Below are 23,551 nucleotides of genomic sequence, written 5' to 3'. Positions count from 1 at the left end.
ACCATGCTCCTTAGTTTAGGAAATCATAAATGATTTTTTTTTTTTAATTTTGCATAAATGCTCCTTTTTTGTATAAAATAATAAATAAAAATAATTAGCATTAAATAAATATTTAAAATAACATTAAATTAAAGCAACATTTAATTATAAGGAGCCGCTAGGAGTTTTTTATCTTCTCAAATTTAAGAGCTCCTAAAAGTCTCCCTATTTTAGGAGTTCGATAGGATGCATAATTGGAACTTGAAAGTGGATTTTCTCACTTCCTAAATTTTATCTAAGGAGGTGGTTTATGGATTCCATTGTGGATGCTCTTACTGTTAAATACCCTAGTTCAAAACTAACCAATAGGACAAATCTTCCCAGAAGATAACCATGAAAAAAACCCAGACATAAAGAAGTATCTCCTGCGAATTAACATAAATATTTAAATTGTTTTTCTAATTATTTAGAAAGAAAAAAATATATATTTCGTACAAAAACATAGACATTCATACCATAACACTTGCAAAATATTGCAATTGGTAAATTGTAGTTCATACAAAAGAAATCTTGCCACTTGCTATGAATACTCAAACGGTCTTAAACAACCCACCCAAGATACTTAAAAGTGCTTACTGAAACTCTGGGCCTCCAACATTCATTCAACTCCAGAAATAGGAGTAATTGAGGACTAATATGTGCAATTCTTGGGCAGGTTCCGGATGACGTTGCTTTTCATTCCCATCTTACTGCGCATAGCCTCCACTCCCGATCTTCTCATTTCCTTCAGTACCTTCATCCTGACCATTCGTTCTTTTGACTGCACAGTCGCCAACCCCATGCTCTTGTACCTGAAAATCAGAACACAACTTCTGTCACCACATGATTTGTTATCATTTTTTTCCAACGTGAATATAGGGGACAGCTCGATCCAAATTGTTTAGTCAAACTATAGAGAATACCCAGCATAAGGGATTAGAACAAACCTTGAGGCTAATGCAGCTGTAATGGCGGTACCATTTGTAGGTGATGGACGCAGCTTCTGGCGATAATAGCGCAAATATTCCCGGGAACCAAGTGTTTTGGTTGATGTGCCATCATCAGATCTTCTAGTAATGATGAGCTCAGAGCCACCACTCCCAAGTTCTACGCTGTTTGCCATATCACCTGATACAACCAATTGCTTGCCAGCCTCATCCACATAACTGAAAACCAAGACAGAAGCAAATCAGCTAAGAGATACCGACACATATAGAAGAAAAGTAATGCTTACAATGAAAAACATAACACAATAGCCATTGACAAAATTGAATAACCTGCTGCTGTAATCATAGAACTCTTCCAACTCGGCTTCTTCTTCATCGTCACCATCGCCATAATGTACCTTGCAATGGCTTTTTGCCGACATATGCTTCCTAACTGCTTCCAAACTGTTAAAAGGATGGCGCCTATCATTGCAGTACAGACACAAAAGATCCCTTTTAACCTGAAAATTTAAGACGTAAAGAGTCAACCAATCTCTGAAGAAAAAGCCAAAATGGGAACAAGTTTCTCCAGGAAAAGAACATAGAAGGTATTTCAGTACCTTAAGACCAAGATAAGTAAGGAGGCCTTTTGGATCCTTTAAATACTCAATATCAGGAATGAAGAATCCATGTTGTTTGTGCATGTGAACCATGCAGCTTTCAATGGTATCATGCTCTAGATCGCACATAAAGCAACAGGATGGATCCAACTCCTCAAAGTCATCTTCATCCATATCCTCATTGGAGGCATGCTCATCTACGTTCATTTCAGTCAAAGATTTTGCAGTCTCACCAACCAAGTCTTCGTCAGAATCAACCTCCTCCCACTCATCTTCACTTTCTTCAGTTTCCTCATCACTTTCCTGTCTTTTGGGGGGAGCTTTATTCACAACACGACTGGGAAGTGGCCTAATTATTGCCTTCTCTTCTTGATCACTGGTCCCTTGAGAGGCCCTCAGAATGTGACTTCGTGATTTGAGATGCTCAGCATGAGCCTTAGAACTTCTATACCCTTTGCCACAAAGACCACAACTGTAGAGCATCGGGGTTTCACTTAAACCATTTTTCTCCTGGGCGAGGGCATCTTGTCTTGCTATAAATAATGTTTCTGTCACCCCGGGAACACCGGCTACCTGATTATTTTAAAGAATACTTCAGAATTTATTAGAGATAATCAAACATGTATGTAATAATGTAAGCGAACACGATGCTGCGCTACAAAGCAACAACAGCATGCCATGATATACAACAACATTCAATAAAAGAATTTCATCAAGTGAGTACTAACTAGACGACACTATTTGTAGCCAATGTCAAATTAATTAATCGCAAACCAAAATAGAAGACAGAATCTATAATCCCCCATGTGGGCAAAAGTGGATTTAAAGACAACTTCAGCTCAGCTTTATAAGCCATGCCTTCATAAACTGATATTTGCTCATAGACCAAAATCTTAGAATCCAAAGATTGGCATCTTAAACAATGAAGCATCCAAAAGACATCAGCAGGACCAAACTTAAACCAGCAATAAAGATTTCCAATATCTGTTTGAAATCCAATAAAAAAAGAAAGAAACTAAAACGCCTAACGAAACATATTTGCCCCAGAAAATTGGAATTCGTTTTCTTATTCCATCGTCTGGGATCAAATCCCTTGCTTTTCCTATCTTAAACCAGCAGCAAATTGGGGGAATAATCAACAAATTGAACAAAAACAATCAAACTACAACCCTAGAAATGATATATACGCAGATGAAAGAAGATGAAAAATGGACGGTACCTTGCGCTTGAGATTGTAGCGGTGCCATTCAGACTTGTAATGGAGCTTTTGCTCCGCGTCGTCCACCAACTCTTTGTTGCAGGCGTTGCATGTTAGGCCTGGCATTCTCTCTCTGTCTGGCTATGGAGCTTCGCGCTGAAGAGTCGATGCGATTTTTCGCAGAGCCAAAGAAATGTTTAGGTTTGGGTATGAAGGAGGCTGTTGCTGTGGCTTTGTGGGTTTTATTTTATGGGTCAAAGAAATGCGCGACGGCTCGCAGTCGGTGAGTTGGAAACGGTGCTAAGAGTGTCCACCAAGAGTTTGATTGCGCAAGCGCAACCCTCAGCATCAGAGAAGGTAGTCATGGGCCTGAGTTTGGGCTCATACGTTTGAGGCCCAAGTTAAATCTGGCGAGGGCCCCTCCTCGTTTTTGTTGTTACAGGTGTTTTTTTTTCCTTTTTATACAAACGATATTGAGAATGAGAGAGGGTGGGTGGAATTTCTCGCATACACTACCAAAATGTCATGAAATTCGAACATAAGACCACTAGTTACAAATCAATTTCCTTTTACAAATGATTTATCAGTCAATGATCTTGATTTTATCGGTCGTTTTTTTAGTAATTTTGCATGTGTACGTTTCAATTGAAACCCACCCATCATGAGCATTTGGCTATGTATTATTATTATTATTATTATGTGTTGCATGCATCAGCATATCATGACACCTATTGGACCTTGAATTAGTAAGGTTTTCATTCTGATTTTTGAATGTGATTTTGTGTTCTCTTATACTATCCTTGTTCAAAGAAAATATTGGATAAGTAACTTCTCAAAATATTAAGAGAAATGAAAATCGAACTTAGAACCTCATGTGCATAACTCTTTAACGACAAACTCCTTTCTATAAATAATGTCATGCACCTACATATATAATCCAAAACGTGAAGGTATGGCAGAAGAGAAACCACATCCCTCGAAAACCATTAATGCGCCAAATCAGTAGTATAATATGTACTTGCATCATAGGGGGCATGTTGATTTTTGTTTTTTGTTTTTTGGTCTTTCTTTCTAAAAAGATAATTAATTTAACCCATCGGGGGATAAAAAGTATACCTAATTTCAATATCCGATAATTCGATTTCTTTTTTTAAAAATACTAATAATATTGAAAAAAGAAGAATCAAACTAATAATTCTCTTTTGATATAATCATCTACTGAGCATGTTCCAATTGGTTTTCTTTTTAAAAAAAAAAAATTATTTTTAAAATTAAAACAAAATATAGATAGTTATCTATATCTATAAAGCAAAAGGCAGAGAATGGTGAAACATTCCAAATACCAGAAAATACCCTTGGTTAATGCAAACATTAAGAATTCAAATTATTAATTAAATGAGGATAATACGGTAAATTCACACTTTTTTATATTTTAAAAAAGAAAAAGAAAAAGAAAAAGAAAAAGCAGATAATGGATCCTATTTTTATGGAACACAACTACCCATTATCTTTTTTAATTCTAAAATAAATTTAAATTTTTTTTTAAAAAAAACCTCTCGCAAGCGCGGAAGCGCGTGCGGAGAGGCTAGTGTTCCATAAAAGCAGGACATATTATATGATTTTATTTATTATTTTAATTTTTTTAATTAAAAAATATGAATTTACTATATTGTCCTCATTTAATAAATAATTTCAATTCTTAATATTTAAATTAACCAAAAATATTTTCTTATATTTTAAATATTTCATCATTCTCTATATTTTTATATATATAGAATGAATAATTTGCAAAGAAGCATACCAGTAGTTATTATACCGCCTGCAAATATCGTGGGCTGCAGCCACCTCGACCACCCCGAAGGTAATAACGGTAATGGCTCAAGTAACATTATGTCTTCGCACACGGGACAAAACCAACTATTCTTCTTACGTCATCTCGCAATGCAATCTGCATGAAAAATATGTAAACGCAACCATAGCAAAAGTAATCATTGGCTGCCGCGCCCGCCGCCGCAACCATAGCAATAGCAATATTAAAGAGGTGTTATTTGCCACATTATTTGTGACTCAAATTTAGTGGACGCATTTGATGCCCCTCTCACATTACTGCTCCGTAAACAATGAAAGTTCATCGTCATTATTTGAACCACTATTCAATAAAGAAGACAGTCATTAGCTTGAAGATCGCCTCCATTCTGTCCCTACCCAATTAATCGTAGGATCCACACTAATACTATTAGCTTGAAGTTATGATAGAGATTTCAGGACATCCTTGCTGCCAAGAACATCCTAGTGTGTGAAGTGTGAACTCTTGACAATTCAAGTAGAAATCTTTAATTATTATCTTAAAATTAAATTAAATACATAGATTAACCTACTACCAACATATACAGCCGGGAGATAAAAACATTATTTAAATCTTACACACAATTAAAAACAAATTAGTCAGAGAATGTCATAAGTTGACTTAATGAATAATGATCGATAACTCATTACTACGTGAATTTGATACTTAATCATAGATAGCTCATTACGATGACATGACTTTGTGTGATGAGTAAAAAAAATATCTTTGTGAATATGATTTATTTTTTTGTTTAAAATTTTTTTTGAAACTAAACAAGCTGTCCACGTGTCCTCTTATTAACAAGGTTGAGTTGAGTCGCACTAATCTCTGCGCAGACAAAAATCGAAATAATAATGATGATAATAATAATAATAATAATAATAATAATAATAATAATAATAATAATAACCGCTAGAAACCTAAAAAACGAATTGAATCTCCTGAAGGGACAGAAATTGCGATACACGCACAAACACAAAACACCCTTTTTAACCTCACTCTCTCTCTCTCTCTCTCTCTCTCTCTCTCTACAATTAACTCTTCTATCCCTTTCCCTCATTCCCTCGGTTCCCATTCCCTCTCTTTTTGGCTTCTCGTCTCGCGCATGAGAGCGCATGGCCACCATTTCCAGATCCCGACAAGCCCTGGAGTCCCGATCTGGCGGAAAAATTGTCCGCCCTAGACGAGTCGCCGGTGCCAGGACTCCGTACGACCGGCCGAGATTGGCAAACCCTGGCCCCGAAAACCCTAATTGGTTCTCCAGGCTCATCTACTCCCCTACTCGCATGATTGCCAGCGGCGCTGGGAAGATAATTTCCTCTGTATTTAGCCCTGACTCTTCCTCCTCCTCTTCTTCAGGTACCCAAACCCAAGTGCCTGGCAGTTTTGTGATTTAGTAAAGCAAAAAGCTATCTTTTTGTTTTGGGGTTTTTCGTGCCATTGTTACTGAATTTTGTGTTTGATTTTTCAGAGGATGGTACTGACGACGAAGATGTTGATGATGATGATATTTCTACTCAAGAAGATGATGGACTGAATAAGGTAATAGCTCTAAATGTTGCTTATTCAGTTTTATTGTAGGTGTCATTATTCTTAAAGTTGGGCAATTCTTTGGAAGAACTTGCACTAGATATTTTTAACAGTTATATGATGCCAGTAGACTGTTTAACAAATTCAGTAAGTATGCAAATTGAGTGGGACTGATTGTTTCTAAGTGAAACGACCTGAGATTTTTAACTGGAAAGGATGCGTTCTCTTTTTCACTGCACTTGATATCTGTTCAAATTTGTTAGTTTTCCCATGATTGTGGTTTGCTGACTCTCAAGATAGTTGGTATAGTGCTTTTAAGTACCTGAATTGCTTAAGCTGAACAGTTTTGTGAAGATTGCATCAGCACATCATATGATATTTGTGATAAATTGGTAATACGACATGGGGTAACAGATTCCGTTATCCACACTGAAAACTCGATCCTTTGGGAGTTTCCATATATATTCACTTTTCTAGGGATTTGGATTCCACCTCACTTGGAAATTAAGGTATTTTCACAAGTGTAGTGGGCTCTGGCAGACTAGCACTTGAAATTATGGTTCCAAACAGAGGTTGTAGAAAACTAGTTTAGAATTTGTATACTTGGGGTAGGTTAGGGTTGTGGGGATGATTAGGAATAAAAAGGAGGTCGTGGAACTTTCCTTGCAGAAGTGAAGTTGGAGCTTTAAGCTGATTTTGACGAGTTATTAGAGAACTTTGTGGCAAAAGCATGTGGTAGGGGATTTATTTGCGTAAGAGAAGGGATTTATCTGATACGGGGTTACCAAGAATTTTGAGAGGAATGAATTTCAGGACTGTCCAGGGACTATGAACATCAATACAGTATATGTATTCAAACTATTTATTTAAAATTAAAAATTTTATTTTAACATCGGAAACTTCTTTCAAGTTCCTTGTCATTTTAGGGTGTATAAGACAACTACATATATGGCTTTTTTAGTTTCATTTCATGTTTATTACACACACAATATTGATTTTTGTGGTTGAATTAGAGGAATGGGACATCAGGAAAGCTCAGTTTCTTTAGGAAGGAGCCCCCAGCAACACTAGGGAAGAGCGACAACAAGCATGTAATTGAACAACTGCTTATGCAGGAGACCTTCTCAAGGTAATGCTGCACCTTCCTTGATATTAAAGATAAAACATTGTACTTCTTTTTATATTTCACATTTGGACATGTGCTTGTTTTATGCTTACATCATTTTTCTCCACTTCTTATATTAGCCATGTGTTCTGATTTGTTTTCCCTTGTGCTGTAGTGCAAGTTTTTACAGAATATGTATCTTTATATTATCCTTGATTTATTTTCCGCATTTAGCTTCTTAAGTTCCTATTTTATTTCCATGAATATTAAGTTATTGAATCTTGTTTTATGCTCCAACGAATATTTCTTCAGGATTAATTTCTAACCTGGGTTCTCCTATCGAAGTAGAAAGTGGTTGTTCACGCTTCAAATTTAGGACATGCATTGAGTGATTGACATTTCCTTCAATTTCTAAACTCCTTATCATGAATATAGTGTTTGTGTGAGCCCTATAGTGACTGGGTTGGTTTAAATTGGTCTTTTAGGGAGGTTCCCACAAATTGTTATGCATCGTGCTACTTTTCTGCCAATTATTCGTCATTTCTATTAACTAGTTATTTGACTTAAACTTTGCCTTTGATTTGACCAGGGAAGAATGTGATAGGTTAATAAAGATTATTAAATCGAGAGTCGTAGGTTTTACCACTGCTGAAGATGCAGAGAATACAAGACCAAGTGAGATACCAAACAAAACAGTTGGAAGTGAAAGTGGTTACAATTGCAGGATTAAAAACATACAAATTATCCTTATTTGACTTACGTTGTTAATTGCACTGCAGATGTAGACACGCCTGATTTCTGCGGAACAGCTGTTACGGAGGCAAAAAAATGGTTGAAGGAGAGGAGGTTGGGATCAAGTTCAAAGTCAGATTCGGATCATGGAACCTGCACCTTAAATTCTCTTATGTTCCCACAAGTGAGTGTTCTTCCTCTGGTATTATCTCATGGCTATCATGTGCTTTCTACTTTTTCCCCCATGTCTGGATCCTTATCTTTGGAATAAAATCTTCCCTTATGTCGTAGTACAACCCTTTTCATTCAGATCTTGGTTGAAATAGGCAATTCTAAACTTTCTAATCTCTTGATGAAAGAAAACTACATAGAAGATATATGCTATACCTTCTCCGAAAGTTTATGGTAGAAATTTGGTAGAGATACCAAAGTCTCTTGATATATTTCAATTTAGTACTTTCATTATATCATTATGTTTTATATGCAAGGAAAGGAGGTTGAGTTTTCAATTTGATTCTGTTGGTGCAGGGGGCTGAAGACGAAGGTGGTTCACCAGTGGATGTAGCCAAGCTGTATATGCGGGCACGTCCTCCATGGGCATCTCCTTCTATTAAGCATGGAGAACTGAGATCTCCATCATCAACAGGGATGCAACTTTTCAATGAAGAAACCCCATATTCAATTGGTGGCAATTCTGTGTCTACATTGAAGGTACCATTTGGAATTTTTGTAGTCATATCTTTTTCATTTTTGAGTTTGTGACAAGTAGGACTTGGACTGTAGACTCAAACTGCTAATGGGAGGTTATTTACTCCTTCGTATGGATGCCAGGTCCTGGGTAATGTTAAATGTGGCAGTTCTTTAAAAGAAAAGATTGAGGCTGGAGATAGATTTTCAAACTGAACAAAGACTAGCAATCCATTTTAGGATTGGATAATGTTTTGATATTTCAATTAGATGATGACTTTTCTTGAATCAGGATTATGCGGGTTAGAGAAATTCTGGTATTTATGGTTCTGTGTAACTATGAACAGCAAGCAAGGGTGAGCTGCAAATTTAATGGAGAAAGTCTAGAATTTTGTAGTAACTAAAAAAAGTCAGGTTTTGTTGTGTATGGCTTGGTTTTCCGGTTTGAATGCCCACCCGTAGTGTATGCTGGGTCAAGTAATTATAGCTTGTATGGTTGTAAAATTCAGGGAAACCCCTGAATAAGGTTGTGATTCAATATTGATGCAAACAAGCTAATCATTAACCCTAAATGGATAAATATTGAGTTGAGTGGATCCACAATGACTCATCCGTGTGTTAGGACAATGTGTTGGGTCCAAAGACAAGGCATTGGCACTCACATCTGGGTACATGTTGAAGCTTGAAAGGAAGTTTTTTCTCATATAACTGCAGAATGACCATTTATTAACAGTTAATGCAGACTAACAAATAACACATTGGAGGTTGATGTTGAACCACATATGTTTCTTTCTTCTTTTAGTAACTGTGGGAAGTTGTTGACGCATTCTTTCTGTTTTCTTTGTTTTAAGTGTGAAACATAAATGAGGAAATATCTTTTGGATTGGTAGAGAGAAATGTAGAGGTATTCTCTTTATTGATATTCTGATTGTGCATTCTGAAATTTCAATGCAGCTGAAAAGGGACTCCCGTGCCACTGGGTCCTGGAATATCCAGGATGAAATACGAAGAGTGCGATCGAAGGCAACAGAAGAATTGCTGAGGTCCCTACCTTCAACAAGAATTGATTGGTCTGCATCTACTTTAGGAAATAGAAGTACCTCGGGTTATTTGGTGGATGGAAAACAAGAAGTTGAAATGGGAGATAAAATTCACAATTCTAAGAATTCCATAGGTGCAAACATGAACTTGTCCTCTGGAGTAACTACGTCCTATGGCTCCAATGGTATGTTTTCTTTACTGGGTTGAACTAAGTCTGTTAGTTTAGTCCAATACTCTATTGTCATCAGTTTATGAATATATTGCATATATTTATATTGTATCAGAGCTGTTATTAGCCTTCCAAAATAGTCATCCTGCTCTCCTCCCTTAGTTTTTTATCTCATTTTATTGATAGTACTCCCCTACTGAAATGATATTAACACTCCCCTTTAATTTTTAGAAAATAGGAAAACTAAAATATAGGAAATCTATGACATGGAACCTTATTTTCTGCTCTCTCAGTTTCGGAGAAGACACAGTACGAGTTGCAGAAAGAAGCTTTGCCACTTCCGGCTATTATCAGTTCCGAACAAAATCAGGTTCCCAAGAATTTGAGTATAGCCTATTATACATACTTTTTCTTTCCATCTTTCAAAATGAGTTTTGATGAAGACTCTGAGCTACCAGATTCTTGTTATAACCTCTTATTTTCTTTTTATGAAGGATTCAGATGTCGCTGCAATTGATGGAAAAGGAGGTGCTTGTAATTTCCACTTTTATCTTTTGTTGACGGTGATTCAGATGGATTATTTGTTTCTGCTGCACAGATGTGCCCACAAGCACACACATACACACATTCATATCAATACTATATATTCTAGTTGATTTTCTAATGACAAAGTTTGTCCATCTAATAGGTTCTCAGAATGCCTTAGAAGGGGTGTTAACCACTGGACAGCGACTTAAGGCATCTGAAGATATGAAGACTGCTCCCAGGTTATCCCTTTCCCACAATGGTAGCTTAATTAGTCAACCAAAACTTCCGTTAACTAATTCCTGTAGCATTTTTACAAATCATTCAACGCATACACAAAATGGTCATTAGAATACAGGTGTCCTCTAATTACAAGTTTATGTATGAATGTCAGTTTGTAGCTTACTTAACGATGTTGGTTATGCATGTCCATTTGCAGTTTACTTAAAGGTGTCATATCTGTCTCTGATCTCAATATGATAAGGCATGGCAAACTTGTCTGGTAACATCAAACTCATTGTTTTGCTTTTGTGTTTAAGGAATGGTTCTAAATAAAACTTTAAAGTGGGAAAGAAATAGTTGAGAATCCATTTTCTAGCATCTGTGCTGCACTGGTTTGGATTGTGATTTTGATCTTTCCCTAAGCCCCTCTTTTTTTCTTTTGCCCCTTGATTAGGTCCGTAATTGTTTTGGCTTATAACATCTATTTCCCCTTGTATGTCACAGTGATACTGTTGCTGGTGATTTTGGCGGGCAGAAGAACTCTAATTGGACTGAACAGCGAAACACAGACATAGGAGGAACCTCAGAAGGTAAATTCCCTTTTACCCTTCTGCTGCATGATTTATACTCGAGCACATTTTTGTGGCAGAAGAGTTAGATTTACTGACTAACCTCGATTTACTTATCAGTTGGAGATTCAAAATTACATGACATAACCTGTTCAACAACTGGAGAAGTGACTGGATCAAGAAGTGCTTATACCACAAATGGTTTCCCTTCTTCGGTAGCTAGGTAAGCGGTTGTTGATGCCATTGCTTTAGTGCTGCATCATCTACATAAATTTTTTAGTGAACTGGTTTCCTGTGTTTCAGTTTGTCCGCACCAGACTTGGGTATAGAAGAAAACCCTATACTTAATGGGGAAACTAATCCAGTCACCTCAAGCCATGAGAAGGTAGCTGTAGATCTCACTGTGGAGGAAGAAGCCCATGAGTTTTTCAACAATGCTACTGTCGAGGTCGCCAATAAAAATGAAAATGATGTTGATGGAACAAAGGAAAATGACGGCGTGCCTTTGAGTGAAGCTAGTATTGAGGTACCCGAATCGATTGAAAATTATATGGATGTCACAAAGGACAACGATTTTGTTACCACTGGCTCCCAAAACAGCTCTAGTATGGCCGATGAATATTTTTCACAGGAGCTGACCCAGCCGAATTCAAAAAGCACCCCCGTCGTTGAGAAGCAGAAGGGAAAGAGACTCAGCAGATACAACAGGAGAGGCAGGTCACGGGGCAAATGACACTGAATGAATTGTGGCTTTTGTACCTTACTGTATAATTTATTGTATTCTAGCCTTTGTAATTTGCCAATTTTTTTTATTTATGTTAACAAGGTAGGAACTACTGTTGGGAATTTTTTTTTTTGGGATTTTAGTCTACGTTTAGCTAGACTTGAAAGGAAATTGTAGAGAATTTTCCAAATTGATTGGAATTGTGAAAACCATCTGTTTGAGCATGCCCGATATGTTGACATTAAGTCCCATGCAAAGCACTCTTATAATTTTTGCCAAACATCGTTCTTGTAAGACAAGTGCTTTTAGCAGTTCCGAAAGTACTCCTAAACAAGTTTTAATTATTAAAAAAATAAAATGATGAAATATATGATAACATATTTTCTTTTGCTCTACAAAGATAAAACAAAAATGTAAGGGGCTTATTAGCTCAAGTGGTTAAAAGCATTTACCATTTACTCTTGCACTTGAAGTCCTAAGTTTGATTCATTCTTCCTTCAAATATCGCTTGTATAAAATAAAAAAATAAAAAAAATTATATTTTGCTCTTTTGACATGCTAATGGATAATAGCTACAGCCCATTGGGCTTTATCTTCTCCGATAGATCCCAAAACCCAGCCCAGTGGCAATTTATTATTTTTATTTCCTTAGTGGAAATCGATTTCACTCGATTACGCAGAGTCGGTCACACTGGTACATTGCATCAAAGAGAACGAATAGTGTCTTAGAGTCAATTTCACAAACACCATGGACGCGCAAATAGCCCAGCAGACATGGGAGCTAGAGAACAACATAATCCCCATGGACACGCCTCCGAGCGTGGCGAAGTCGAAGGCGGACCCGTCGGCCGACGCCATATTCTACTACGACGAGGCGGCGCAGGCCAAGTTCCAGCAAGAGAAGCCCTGGACCAACGACCCCCACTACTTCAAGCGCGTCAAGATCTCCGCCCTCGCGCTCTTGAAGATGGTCGTACACGCCCGTTCCGGTGGGACCATCGAGGTCATGGGCCTCATGCAGGGCAAGACGGACGGGGACGCCATTATCGTCATGGACGCTTTTGCTTTGCCTGTTGAAGGGACTGAGACTAGGGTTAATGCTCAGGCCGATGCCTATGAGTACATGGTGGACTATTCCCAGACCAACAAGCAGGTCTCTGCTTCTTTTCATATTTTCTTCGTTCTTGTAATTTGTTGTTATAATTATTAATGGTTTGGGGATGAATTTGAGGCCTTTGAGAAACCCTAATTTGCTGTTGCGGTTGGGTTATTGCGTCATGGAATTGCTGCATTGGCGAAAATTGTTCAATATGATGTAAAAGACCTTAATGCCACTCTTAAAAATCCCTAATGTCTGTTTCTCTTTTGGCCATTTTCTTGGGGTGGCTGTATAGAGACACTGTTTGGTTTATGAGTAATAGGAAAGAGCTGGCTTGTGAACAAACTATTGCATTGAATACAGTGTCTATCTAACCCTCTTTTGTACATAGTTGCTAGGATTCTAGTGGGGCAAAATGTGATAAGTATAATTTCTCAAAGTCTTTGTTGTATTTTTGTAGGGTAGAATTCTTCTATTAGAGTCCCATGTATTAATTCTGTTTTTTTCAAGGTTAATCCTCTTACAGAGTATGTTATGGTATAGGCAGGGCGGTTGGAGAATGTGGTTGGGTGGTACCATTCTCATCCTGGTTATGGATGCTGGCTTTCGGGTATTGATGTTTCCACACAGATGCTAAACCAGCAATTTCAGGAGCCCTTTTTGGCTGTTGTTATTGATCCAACTCGGACAGTGTCAGCTGGAAAGGTTGACATCGGTGCATTCAGGACATACCCAGAAGGATATAAGCCTCCAGATGACCCTGTGTCCGAGTATCAGACCATTCCTCTGAACAAAATTGAGGACTTTGGTGTGCACTGTAAACAGGTTATTATGTTTTTATCCTATGGTTCTTTTGTGAAACTTTAGTTTGTTAGTCTCTGAAACTCATTTGTATTTGTTTATGCAGTATTATTCTCTGGATATCACTTATTTCAAGTCTTCTCTTGACTGCCACCTCTTGGATCTTCTTTGGAACAAGTATTGGGTGAATACTCTTTCTTCCTCACCTTTATTGGGCAATGGAGATTATGTTGCTGGACAAATTTCTGATCTAGGTACTTTCTTACCTGTTGCATATTGCCTATTCAAGTATTTCCATCCGTCATCCTCGTATTATATGGATATATTATTTTACTGAATATTAAGTTGTCTCCCTTGTATCATGTCAGCTGAAAAACTGGAGCAAGCAGAAAATCATTTGTCTCATTCTCGCTTTGGGCCATTAATAACTCCCCCACAAAGAAAGAAGGAGGTAAATGTCACTCCCCCCTACTCTCTCTCTCTCTCTCTCTCTCGTTTGATTTAGAAGAAGAGCTGTCAATAAAATGGTTTGTGATTCATATATTTAGGAACTGCTAAGAGGGAACTGTTACCCATATAGAGGTAGAGAAGGTTAGGGCTGACAAATCGTATGGATAAAACACACCTTTAAAATTTCATCATTCTATGTGGCTATGCTTGTAGATGTCCATTGAAGTGTGAACATGGTGTCATTCAGTTCTGTTCTTTTCTCTCTTTCATGAAAACTGATAAATATGTGGATATATCAAGAAGAAAACAGAAAGATAAAAGACGCAATTATTTTCCCACCCTGAGAATCACTTGCATTTATGTTTGGTTTCCACTCGTTAAAGGAAAAAAAAATTGTTTTCCTACAGATTCAACTATTTAGCAGTATTGTGCAAATATCTTTTCTTCTCCTGTCCTTTTAGGTGGGTCCCACTTGGTCCCGTAGACAGGCCATTTAGATCCAGGTGACCTTGGAAATGCATACCTGGTGATTTCATTTCTATGTAGGACAGAGTTGGGATTAAGAGGAAGATGTTACTATATTATAATTTGTTTTGGTATCTTATTATTGTTTAACATTTCATGTTGCTGGTTACCTCTTTTGCTGGTAATTTATTTGAGTCTATAATTTCAATGGCTTCATGAATTGCAGGAAGAATCACAACTTGCCAAAATTACTCGTGACAGTGCAAAGATAACTGTCGAGCAGGTGCACGGTCTGATGTCACAGGTAGCCCTGGCTTTGCCGATCTTCATATACCCTATGTGTGCTCTGAGCAGAAGGTTTTTGCAACAACAATTAGTTTTCTTGTCCGTTATTAACAAAGTTGCTCTTATCTGTTTTTGCGTAGGTTATCAAGGACATTCTTTTCAATTCTGTACGTCAATCCAACAAATCTCTCACACAGCCATCTCTCACGGAACCATCTGACCCCGAACCGATGGTTGAAAGTTGATTTGGACATTCTGGCTGGCGGAACAACCGATTTATGATGTTTTACTGCCTGAAGGAAGATGGAGTCCGGGTTACAGTTTATGATCCTGATATTTGAATCCATTGTTGCTGAAATTCTGTTGCTTCCTACACTTTTGTAAATCCTCGAGGTGTTGACGCTTAATTTTTTTGGAATTCCCATTTTGCTAATTCTAGTATCTATATTTTGTATTTGGTGGATTTCGACAAAATTAATCATCATATTGGAGTTGGGCTTTCGGAACTTTTAGCAGGGCTTTTAGAATTGGGTTGGGCAACAAGTCAACAACGAACAAATTGTCTTGCAATTCAAAATCTTTATATAGCCGGGTTTTTTCCTTTTTTATCCTTTTTGGTCTGACTTTATACAGCCAATTTATATAGACGTTCTCATTTTTATTCTGGTTTCCCCACGGTTTCAAACAAGAAGTACCAAGCGAAGTCTTGATAACATGGTCATCAACAAAAGAGTAAAAATTATTTATTGGGTTTGAATATGCATTTTTCCAGGATCATAGGCGGCACAAGCCAAGAAGATATCTTCAAACATCTAAGCATGCATAATGAGCTCCTCCTCTCATACAAATTTTGACATGAGATGGTCAAGTGGGTCACTTTTCGTTTTGGTTCATTGCTAATTGAGCTGGAAATTTTAACAGATGGAGAGCACCATAACATCATCATAGGTTTTGAAGAGAAATTGAAAAAAGGACAGAGAAATAGGCCTAAAATTATAGATGGGCGGAGAAGAAAATGGATGGTTGGCAAGATAGTGAAGCAAAATTGGATGACATAACTCATCATATATATATATATATGAAGGATAGATATGAAGGCAAAAGGCTATAAGTAGCCAATGAGGCAGGAGCAAAAAAATGAATGGACTCTATCTTGAGCAAAATAAGAGACACTTCATTTTATGGAGCAATTAGTGCCTTTCACATGCAAAGAAACAGAACCCTCGTGGGTCTTTTTCCTTTGTTGTAGGTTTCTACTTATGCTAGATTACAATTTTTTATGCTGATTCTGCTTCAAAATTGGGACCTCAACCTAAAAGGACTAATGCCCATGCCCATCTTTTTCACCCCCACTTTCCCACTAGAGAGAAAAAGCCTAAACAAATCCTCCACTTTTTATCTTTAGTGGGTTTTTTTGTGGACTCTCCAAGCAAAAATCATGGCTCTCATGACTTTCCCCCAACTCTCTCTCTCTCTCTCTCTCCACCATTTTGTTAGGATTAGATTCTTACAAGATAACAAAAAGGTTGGTTCACAGGCAATGGTCATCTTCAATGTAGCCAGCCTTGTTTTGCATACAACTTTCTTTGAGCTTGTGACAACTTCACATGCCAAGAACCCTCCACCACTAGGTTTAGGTGCCCTTGTGTTTAATTTTGTAACCTACTATCTGGAAACTTATTGGAGAACAATTTCATGAGCTTAGCCTTTTCTTTTCCAAATAGAACAAAATGCTTTACATGTGCACTCTCTTCCCACCTCCTATTGTGCCTACCTATAATCAATCAGTTACAAGGACAACTTTAGTTTGTGTCTCATATTGATCCATGTGACCCATCATGCATACCCAACTTCATTTTTATCTTCTTCAATGTGTTGTCATACTTTGGGTGGCCTTCTCATGGTGTAAAATATTTCTATACAACACATATAAGTGCATATGGGTAAGGAGATGCTTTGTGCCCAAATAATTCATTTATGTTTTCTTTGCTTCTTTTGTTTGAGCATAATCTAAAATATGAAATGGGTGAATCATGTAATCTTTATGAAAATGAAATCTAACTAGTTTCAACATCTCTATGCACTTTATTAGGAGCACACTTTTAATATTTGGAAACTATATAAAATTTAATTAATTTATATGTAAAATTCTCAATGAGTCCTATTACAAAGTCAAATTCAGGATATGAGGACCCCAAATTGGATTTGGCTACATCACAATCAATACATGTCCTAAGGAGAGGGCCACTGTGGATCTAGGTCTTCATTGGATTTCGAACACAAGTTTCCAACTAGGACAGCCACACAATAAAATTTTAAAAATATTTTAATTAATAAGTTCAAAAAATTATGTCCCGAAATTCAAATTTGTGTGTATTTCTATGGAGGTTCTAACGATTTGGTCTGGTGCTACTTGATCATAATTTTATTAGATGAAAAATGAGATTGAGTTCAAATTTTATAATCGACACTATTGATAAAATAATAGCATGTAAGAACTTTCTGAGAAAGGTAAAACCACGAACCAAGAAATAATTTTGAAAAGTGAAGGTAGGAAGTTGGAGAGGAGGTCAGAAGAATACTCATAAAATGCTCAACCCACTTAGCAAGTGGGTTGTCTAATCCCCATCACCTTCACAGAATAGTTAAATGTGGGGACTTCCATTATTTCTGCCGTACAACACCAAGAACATTGCTCATTTCTTGGTAAAACACTTTGCAATTTAGGGATCGTAGTACTTAAAATTATTGATGTCAAAGACTCTCTCTCTCTTTTGTTTTTATTATAAAAAAATAAAAAAAATAAAAAGAGACTCTCTCTCTCTCTCTCTCTCTCTCTCTCTCTCTCTCTCTCAAAATTTGGACAGCCTATACTATTCTTAAGAATCTTCTTCCTAGCTAGTGACGTGCAAAAAAGCATTGGTGCCAATAAAATTGGAGGTCATAGGCCTTCATCTTTAGCAACAGCAACAATTATTCTCATGGCATCTTTGCTCTCTACCTTTCTTTCTCTCATCGTTGTCTGTACTTTGATTTCTATGTTAATAATAACTCCTCCTCATTGGTCCTAAATGTCTTCATTTCAACTTTGAAGGAACCTAAATGAGGGAGGTAGGCCCTATGGAACCAAAACCTTGGGCCAATTTTTTCCCTAAACATTTTTGCATAATGTTCTTGAATAAACCTATATAACAGGGTGGTGGGTGAAAAAGATGCTATTTTGTTGTTATACAAGCGATTGGGGAGGGGTTTACAGCAATATTCATTGGGTGTCGGAGATTTCAAACATTTGTCCACATAAATGAAAGTGAAAGAGCTTAACCAACTGAGATATACCCAACTAGCGCAATTAGATGATGTTTAAACTGGATCATCTTGCATAAAATACCATTCAGTAAAGCTATATGCATGAATATAATACAGGTGGGTCTAGCTTTCATATTGTAAAATAAGAAATTTTCCAATTCAATTGAATTGCAAACTGATTTTTTTTTTCTTTTTCAATTGGAAAGTTCCTTGTATTACGGTCCACATTCTTTTTTACAGTACAGACGTGAAGTACAATGCTCCCTTCTTCTTTTTTGGCATGATGTTCCAAATTTCCAATGACTCATTGAGCCATTAGAAAATAAAACAATATTATTAAGATAAATATATATATATATATATATATATATTTCCTATCATTTGCCCAAATGGACGTAAATTAGGGGAGAAAGACTGCAAATTAGGTACTAACATACAAGGCAGGAGGTGATGAAAGTCATTAGGAGGCTTCTTGTTAATGTCCATCAGACGTTGCTTCTTTCTCATTGTCATAATAAAGTAAGTCCCTCTCAATTAGCTTAGCATCATCATCATCAATTTAACTACTCTACATAAATGAGACTATCCAAATGCAATTTCCTACCTCTTTCGTATGGAATGATAAATTTCTTGGTCTGACAGTCACATTACGTGTTATTTGTCAATTACAGTTTGATACATACATAAATTTTCCTATTTGTGTTTTGAATGAGTTATTTTTGTAAATGTGTTATTCAAATATACTATTTAAGTTCCATATAATATGAGATTATTTAGTCAACTTAAGTATAATTCTATTCAAATTACGTCTCGAATGATCCTAAGAAGCCTAAAAAGAAAAAGTTTAGAGGGTTCTTCTCTATCCATGAGTTATGTGACATGTATATGGGTTGTATTATTTTGACCAAACCTCTTAATATTCTTTGTGCCCCTGAAGTTTGGGTACCACATGAGTTATATCTTCTATTTTCTTTTAGTTTTATCTTTTGAGTACGTTCTTTAAAAAGAAAAGTATTTGTAGTGCTCAATTTCAAATGTTTAATATTCCAATGAAGTTTGATTAGTCTTACAAAAAAGTCGGACTACAAAAGCATCACGCCAAGGAACAGAAGTCTTAATCTCTATTATGATTTATGATTATGTACCTCACTCAATTAACACAAATCATCGATGTTTAGAAAATTTAGTTAGTGATGGTATTACGATCACGCAATGCTTACTCATATAATTAATTTCAACGAAACTTTCATTGACCCGATAAAGAGTTAATTTGTAATATAATACAAACAGTTATCATTTTCAAACTTAAAGATGATCACATTTTCAATGGAACAAGAAAACCCTAGACTTGTGTATAAACTAAAACACAATTAATATAAACAGATATGCTAAACAAACATGAGGTCAAAAAGTTTACCGTGGCAGTTGTAGTTATATGTGCTAGGCGACTCAGACTTTGACGTTTCGCCCGGTATACATTTCCAGATGTGGGTCCCACCTGATTAAGGGTCAATTAGCCCTTGAAATCTCTCCCATGCCACACCACACAAAAACAATTCGACTCAAAAAAAAAAATGCACACCAACTGTTTGAGAAAAAGCCGATAACGGCGGCGGGACGGAGTGATCTTCCAAAAGCCATGTGTATGTATGGCCCTGCCTCGTGCAAGACGGGATACGGCAATTGAATTCAAAGAAGCCCATCTCGTTCACAAGGTCATAGACTCGTTGTGTGGTGGAGGCTTTCCCAGTTACTACTAATTTGACCTTCAAAAATATAAAAATAAAAGAAAGGTCGGTGTGGACTAGAAGAAATATATGCACTTAAAAAAAGGTAAAGTTTCAATTTGAAACTAACCCATGTGGAGTTAATTTACATTTTGTTAAGGAGCATGAGATACGTATTAGCTATCAATTTAATGATATTTTTGCTTTTAATATTTTAAAGAAATTTAAATTTGAATGGAGAGATTTCAAATCATGAATTTAGATGTCATTATAAGGTGAAATTGTTTGTTTAAACCGTCACAATTTATGTATGTCAGAATTTAGACAATAAATTTCGAATGATTCATTCCTTGCATGTAGTGATTCCATATCCATTGAAAAAAAATTGCATTCAATTTGACATGGTTCATGTTTTTTTAGCAAATTTAGCCAGAATATGACTGAATGCAATGAGTTTATATCCCATAAATATATAGGTATACCTATTGAATGTAGCCATACATGCTAATATATAAATGAGTTCAAAAACCAAAAAGAAAAGAAATTATCCCAAATTAGGACAAGTACCCAAATTTCATTTCGTAACACAACATTTCCATATATAATTTCCCATTCAAATTGGATACTATTTAAAAATCAAATTACGTTTCATTATCATATTAAGGGTCAGTTTGGCATTGCTATGCTGTGAAAAGAATTGTTGTCAAATTAGTTGTGAGAGAAAGAAATTTGACGTTTGGTAAACTTTTTATTACAAGTGTTGTTGGTACAATAATTAGTTTCTAAGTGTCTGGTAAATTTTTGAGAAGAAATAAACACAATGGCAGATCCAGGAATTTTTATAGGGGTAGGCTAAATATTTTTTTTTTATAGAGGAGATATATTATAAGACTTTTTTCTCTTTAAACAAAAATGTAAATAAAATTTTATAAATCAAACAAAGCCACAATACAAGTAAATATAACACAAAGAAATACAAAATATAAATAAATACCAAACAATCTCAAAAAAACGTTCTCGTACAAAACTATCCTTATCAACAAATCTTAAAACAATGGTCATTTGCTCTCTATTAGATGCATCTTTTGCTTTATCAACAAGATACAATAAGTTTATTCCCCAAAAATACTAGACATTAAAAATCATATATGCTAATTAATAATTCAAGTTGCAAAAATAAAACATATATCAACAATCTCCAAAAGTTTTCACTCAAACCCTAAATCATAAAAACTTAACAACAACAATTAAAATTGGAATTGAATATATATATATATATATATATTTAAAACTTACCAAGATTGAAGAACCCACTCAAGATAGGTTGATACAATTTTTTAGAGGAGGAGAGCTATTCCCTTTAGGTTCTCAAGGTTCAAATATGGCGTTTTGGGTGGCTATAAGAAATTTTTTTATGTTTGCTCTATGCAAACGTAGCCCAATATCAGTATGATTAGAATAGCTCAAGTTGATAGAGCCTTAGCGTGAGTTATGCTTCTAATCAAATTTATATAGGTTTGGATTGAATTGACATTTATTATTTCCTATATGCTTTAAGAGTGGGCTTATTTTAAATAGAGGACTGAGCTATTATTAATTTATTTAAAAAAGAAAAACAACACATGTGTGAGCTATATTTATTTGATGCAATGGGCTAATATTTATTTGAGTAGGAATAAACCTATAAATAAACATAATATGTCTCTTACCTGAGTCTTGTGGCTTTTCAGGAGTGTGCTTCAATTGTTTCAACAAGAAAAAATAAGAATAGAAGAGATTCAAGAGAAAGAGAACTCTGTGAAAGAGATGGCGTGAAGAAGCAAAGGGATGCGAAGGAGAAAATGCACGAAGAGAGTAAATTGCATGAAATAGATTGGGGTATTTTCTAAAGTTTGTAAATTTCATTAAACTCAGCGCCTCTTTATAACTGATTCCTGCATAATCATAAAGAAAATGAAAGCACCTCATTAGCTGCTTTATCTTATATCTTTCTTTCATAGCAATTTTTAACAATAAATGATTTTCTCATAGTTTACCAAATGGGTTGGGGTTGCCATATTTTTAAAAAATTCACAAATCACTTATCACCCCAAATAAACAATGCCAAACGGGCACTAAGTTAATGAAATTACGGTTTAACCTTAGTACAACTACCACTCAACCCACATAAAATATTGGGCAATAAGATTTTTTTTAAGACAAAAAAATATATCACTTGTCACCTTTTTATTATTATAAGGTCCTGCTATTTAGACCATATTTATTGACCACCTCTCTAATATAGGTGGGTCCCACATACACTGGAAGGGCTATCACTATTAGTGATAGCGATCATCATTTGGCCCTAAGCCCATGAGCCGAAGTAGATAGCCTGAGGCTCAATGAGCCAAAGCATAGCCCAATCTGTTTAGCCCGACTCATTTTTGAATTTGGTATGGCTTGGGCTCAGGATTTGAAACCCTTGGCCCACCCATGGCCCGTCCCATATAGGCCCGCCTAGGCATGACACGGCTCGTCTATGCCTTTTTTTTTTAAAGACTTAATTGATGCACTTCTTAACTTGATTTTAGACTTAATCAAAATAATATAATATGTAGGATAACTTAATAAACTTTTATTTTGTTTACACATGTTATGAATTAAGTTAGTTCTTTCAATGTTGTCTAAAAATTTGTAACAAAAATTTATAAAAGAAATTAAACTACAACCCACATCCAAGTGCACTCCCTAATTGGAATAATGTAATATGTAGCATAGATTAATAAACATATTTTTATATTTTTACACATGTTATGAATTAAGTTAATATTTTTAGGGTGCTGATTTTTTCACTCCCCTTTTGTCCACATATACTCCCTTTTATTTTTAATAAAGTTGATAAAAGAAGAGTAAGAACATGCAATTTCCAACAAAGGGAGTGTAAGTGAACAAAAGATGAGTGAGAAAATTAACCCCCTTAATGTTGTCTAAAAATTACTAATAAAAGATTATAAAAGACTTGTTAAAAGAAGAAAAAAAGGGACAGCCCGTCCCGACCCTTGGGTGGCTGGGTCCGGCCTAATGGGCGGGCTCAAGGCTTGACATTTGAAACCTCTGCTCTACTTGAAAAATTAAAAAAGCTTGTAAAGCCCGTCATGAGTCCAAAAAATTTAGGTCGGCCTGATTCAACTCAATAACAAACCCTAACTAGAGATGTAGTCAGTAAATGTGGTACAAATAGCATTATATATATAGATTGAAAATTAAATTCATTGTTATAAAACTAGAGGGAGAAAATGTAGAGAGAAGTGATATGCTAAAGACAAAGTTTCACCATGTTTATTCCTACCTTAATCTTTGGTAGAACCACCTATTTATAAGCTTACAAGATAGGAGATTGAATACCATCATTTACAATATACCTATAAGTTACAAGCATTAATTACAAATACTTAGTGCATAGGTTACATAAAATTCAACGGTGGAATATTAAGAGGTATGGTGGTCATCCACCAACTCATGCATTT

The 23,551-nt window shown here is 35.9% G+C and overlaps 3 protein-coding genes across 5 annotated transcripts; 2 read left to right on the top strand and 1 right to left on the bottom strand.

Moving 5' to 3' along the window:
• Positions 391 to 3,111, bottom strand: LOC18789567 (cytoplasmic 60S subunit biogenesis factor REI1 homolog 1). The gene is made up of 5 exons (XM_007222692.2): positions 2,784 to 3,111; positions 1,565 to 2,137; positions 1,296 to 1,465; positions 966 to 1,184; positions 391 to 830 (listed from the first exon to the last, which is right to left on the bottom strand). Exons 1-5 carry the CDS (start codon positions 2,886 to 2,888, stop codon positions 671 to 673), a joined length of 1,227 nt encoding a protein of 408 aa, XP_007222754.1. The 5' UTR covers positions 2,889 to 3,111; the 3' UTR covers positions 391 to 670.
• On the top strand, positions 5,512 to 12,148 carry LOC18788310 (protein KAKU4). Of its 3 annotated transcripts, none has more exons than XM_020554923.1 (14): positions 5,512 to 5,967; positions 6,080 to 6,150; positions 7,152 to 7,267; positions 7,833 to 7,918; positions 8,023 to 8,159; positions 8,504 to 8,686; positions 9,617 to 9,887; positions 10,166 to 10,242; positions 10,367 to 10,400; positions 10,561 to 10,639; positions 10,837 to 10,881; positions 11,124 to 11,209; positions 11,309 to 11,411; positions 11,492 to 12,148. In XM_020554923.1, exons 1-14 carry the CDS (start codon positions 5,724 to 5,726, stop codon positions 11,919 to 11,921), a joined length of 1,962 nt encoding a protein of 653 aa, XP_020410512.1. In that variant the 5' UTR covers positions 5,512 to 5,723; the 3' UTR covers positions 11,922 to 12,148. The 3 variants fall into 3 exon arrangements, with proteins under 3 accessions (XP_020410512.1, XP_020410511.1, XP_020410513.1); XM_020554922.1 differs by having other exon boundaries at positions 10,837 to 10,899; XM_020554924.1 differs by lacking the exon at positions 10,837 to 10,881 and having other exon boundaries at positions 5,516 to 5,967.
• LOC18791743 (COP9 signalosome complex subunit 5a) lies at positions 12,554 to 15,620 on the top strand. Its single transcript, XM_007221717.2, has 6 exons — positions 12,554 to 13,065; positions 13,555 to 13,836; positions 13,919 to 14,066; positions 14,181 to 14,263; positions 14,954 to 15,031; positions 15,153 to 15,620. The coding sequence occupies exons 1-6, from the start codon at positions 12,661 to 12,663 to the stop codon at positions 15,255 to 15,257; spliced, it is 1,101 nt and encodes a 366-aa protein (XP_007221779.1). The 5' UTR covers positions 12,554 to 12,660; the 3' UTR covers positions 15,258 to 15,620.

This window comes from Prunus persica, chromosome G1, assembly GCF_000346465.2.
Source record: "Prunus persica cultivar Lovell chromosome G1, Prunus_persica_NCBIv2, whole genome shotgun sequence".
NCBI lineage: Eukaryota > Viridiplantae > Streptophyta > Magnoliopsida > Rosales > Rosaceae > Prunus > Prunus persica.
Note: the sequence above shows the minus strand (reverse complement) of the source record. Positions and strands in the feature narration are given on the sequence as shown.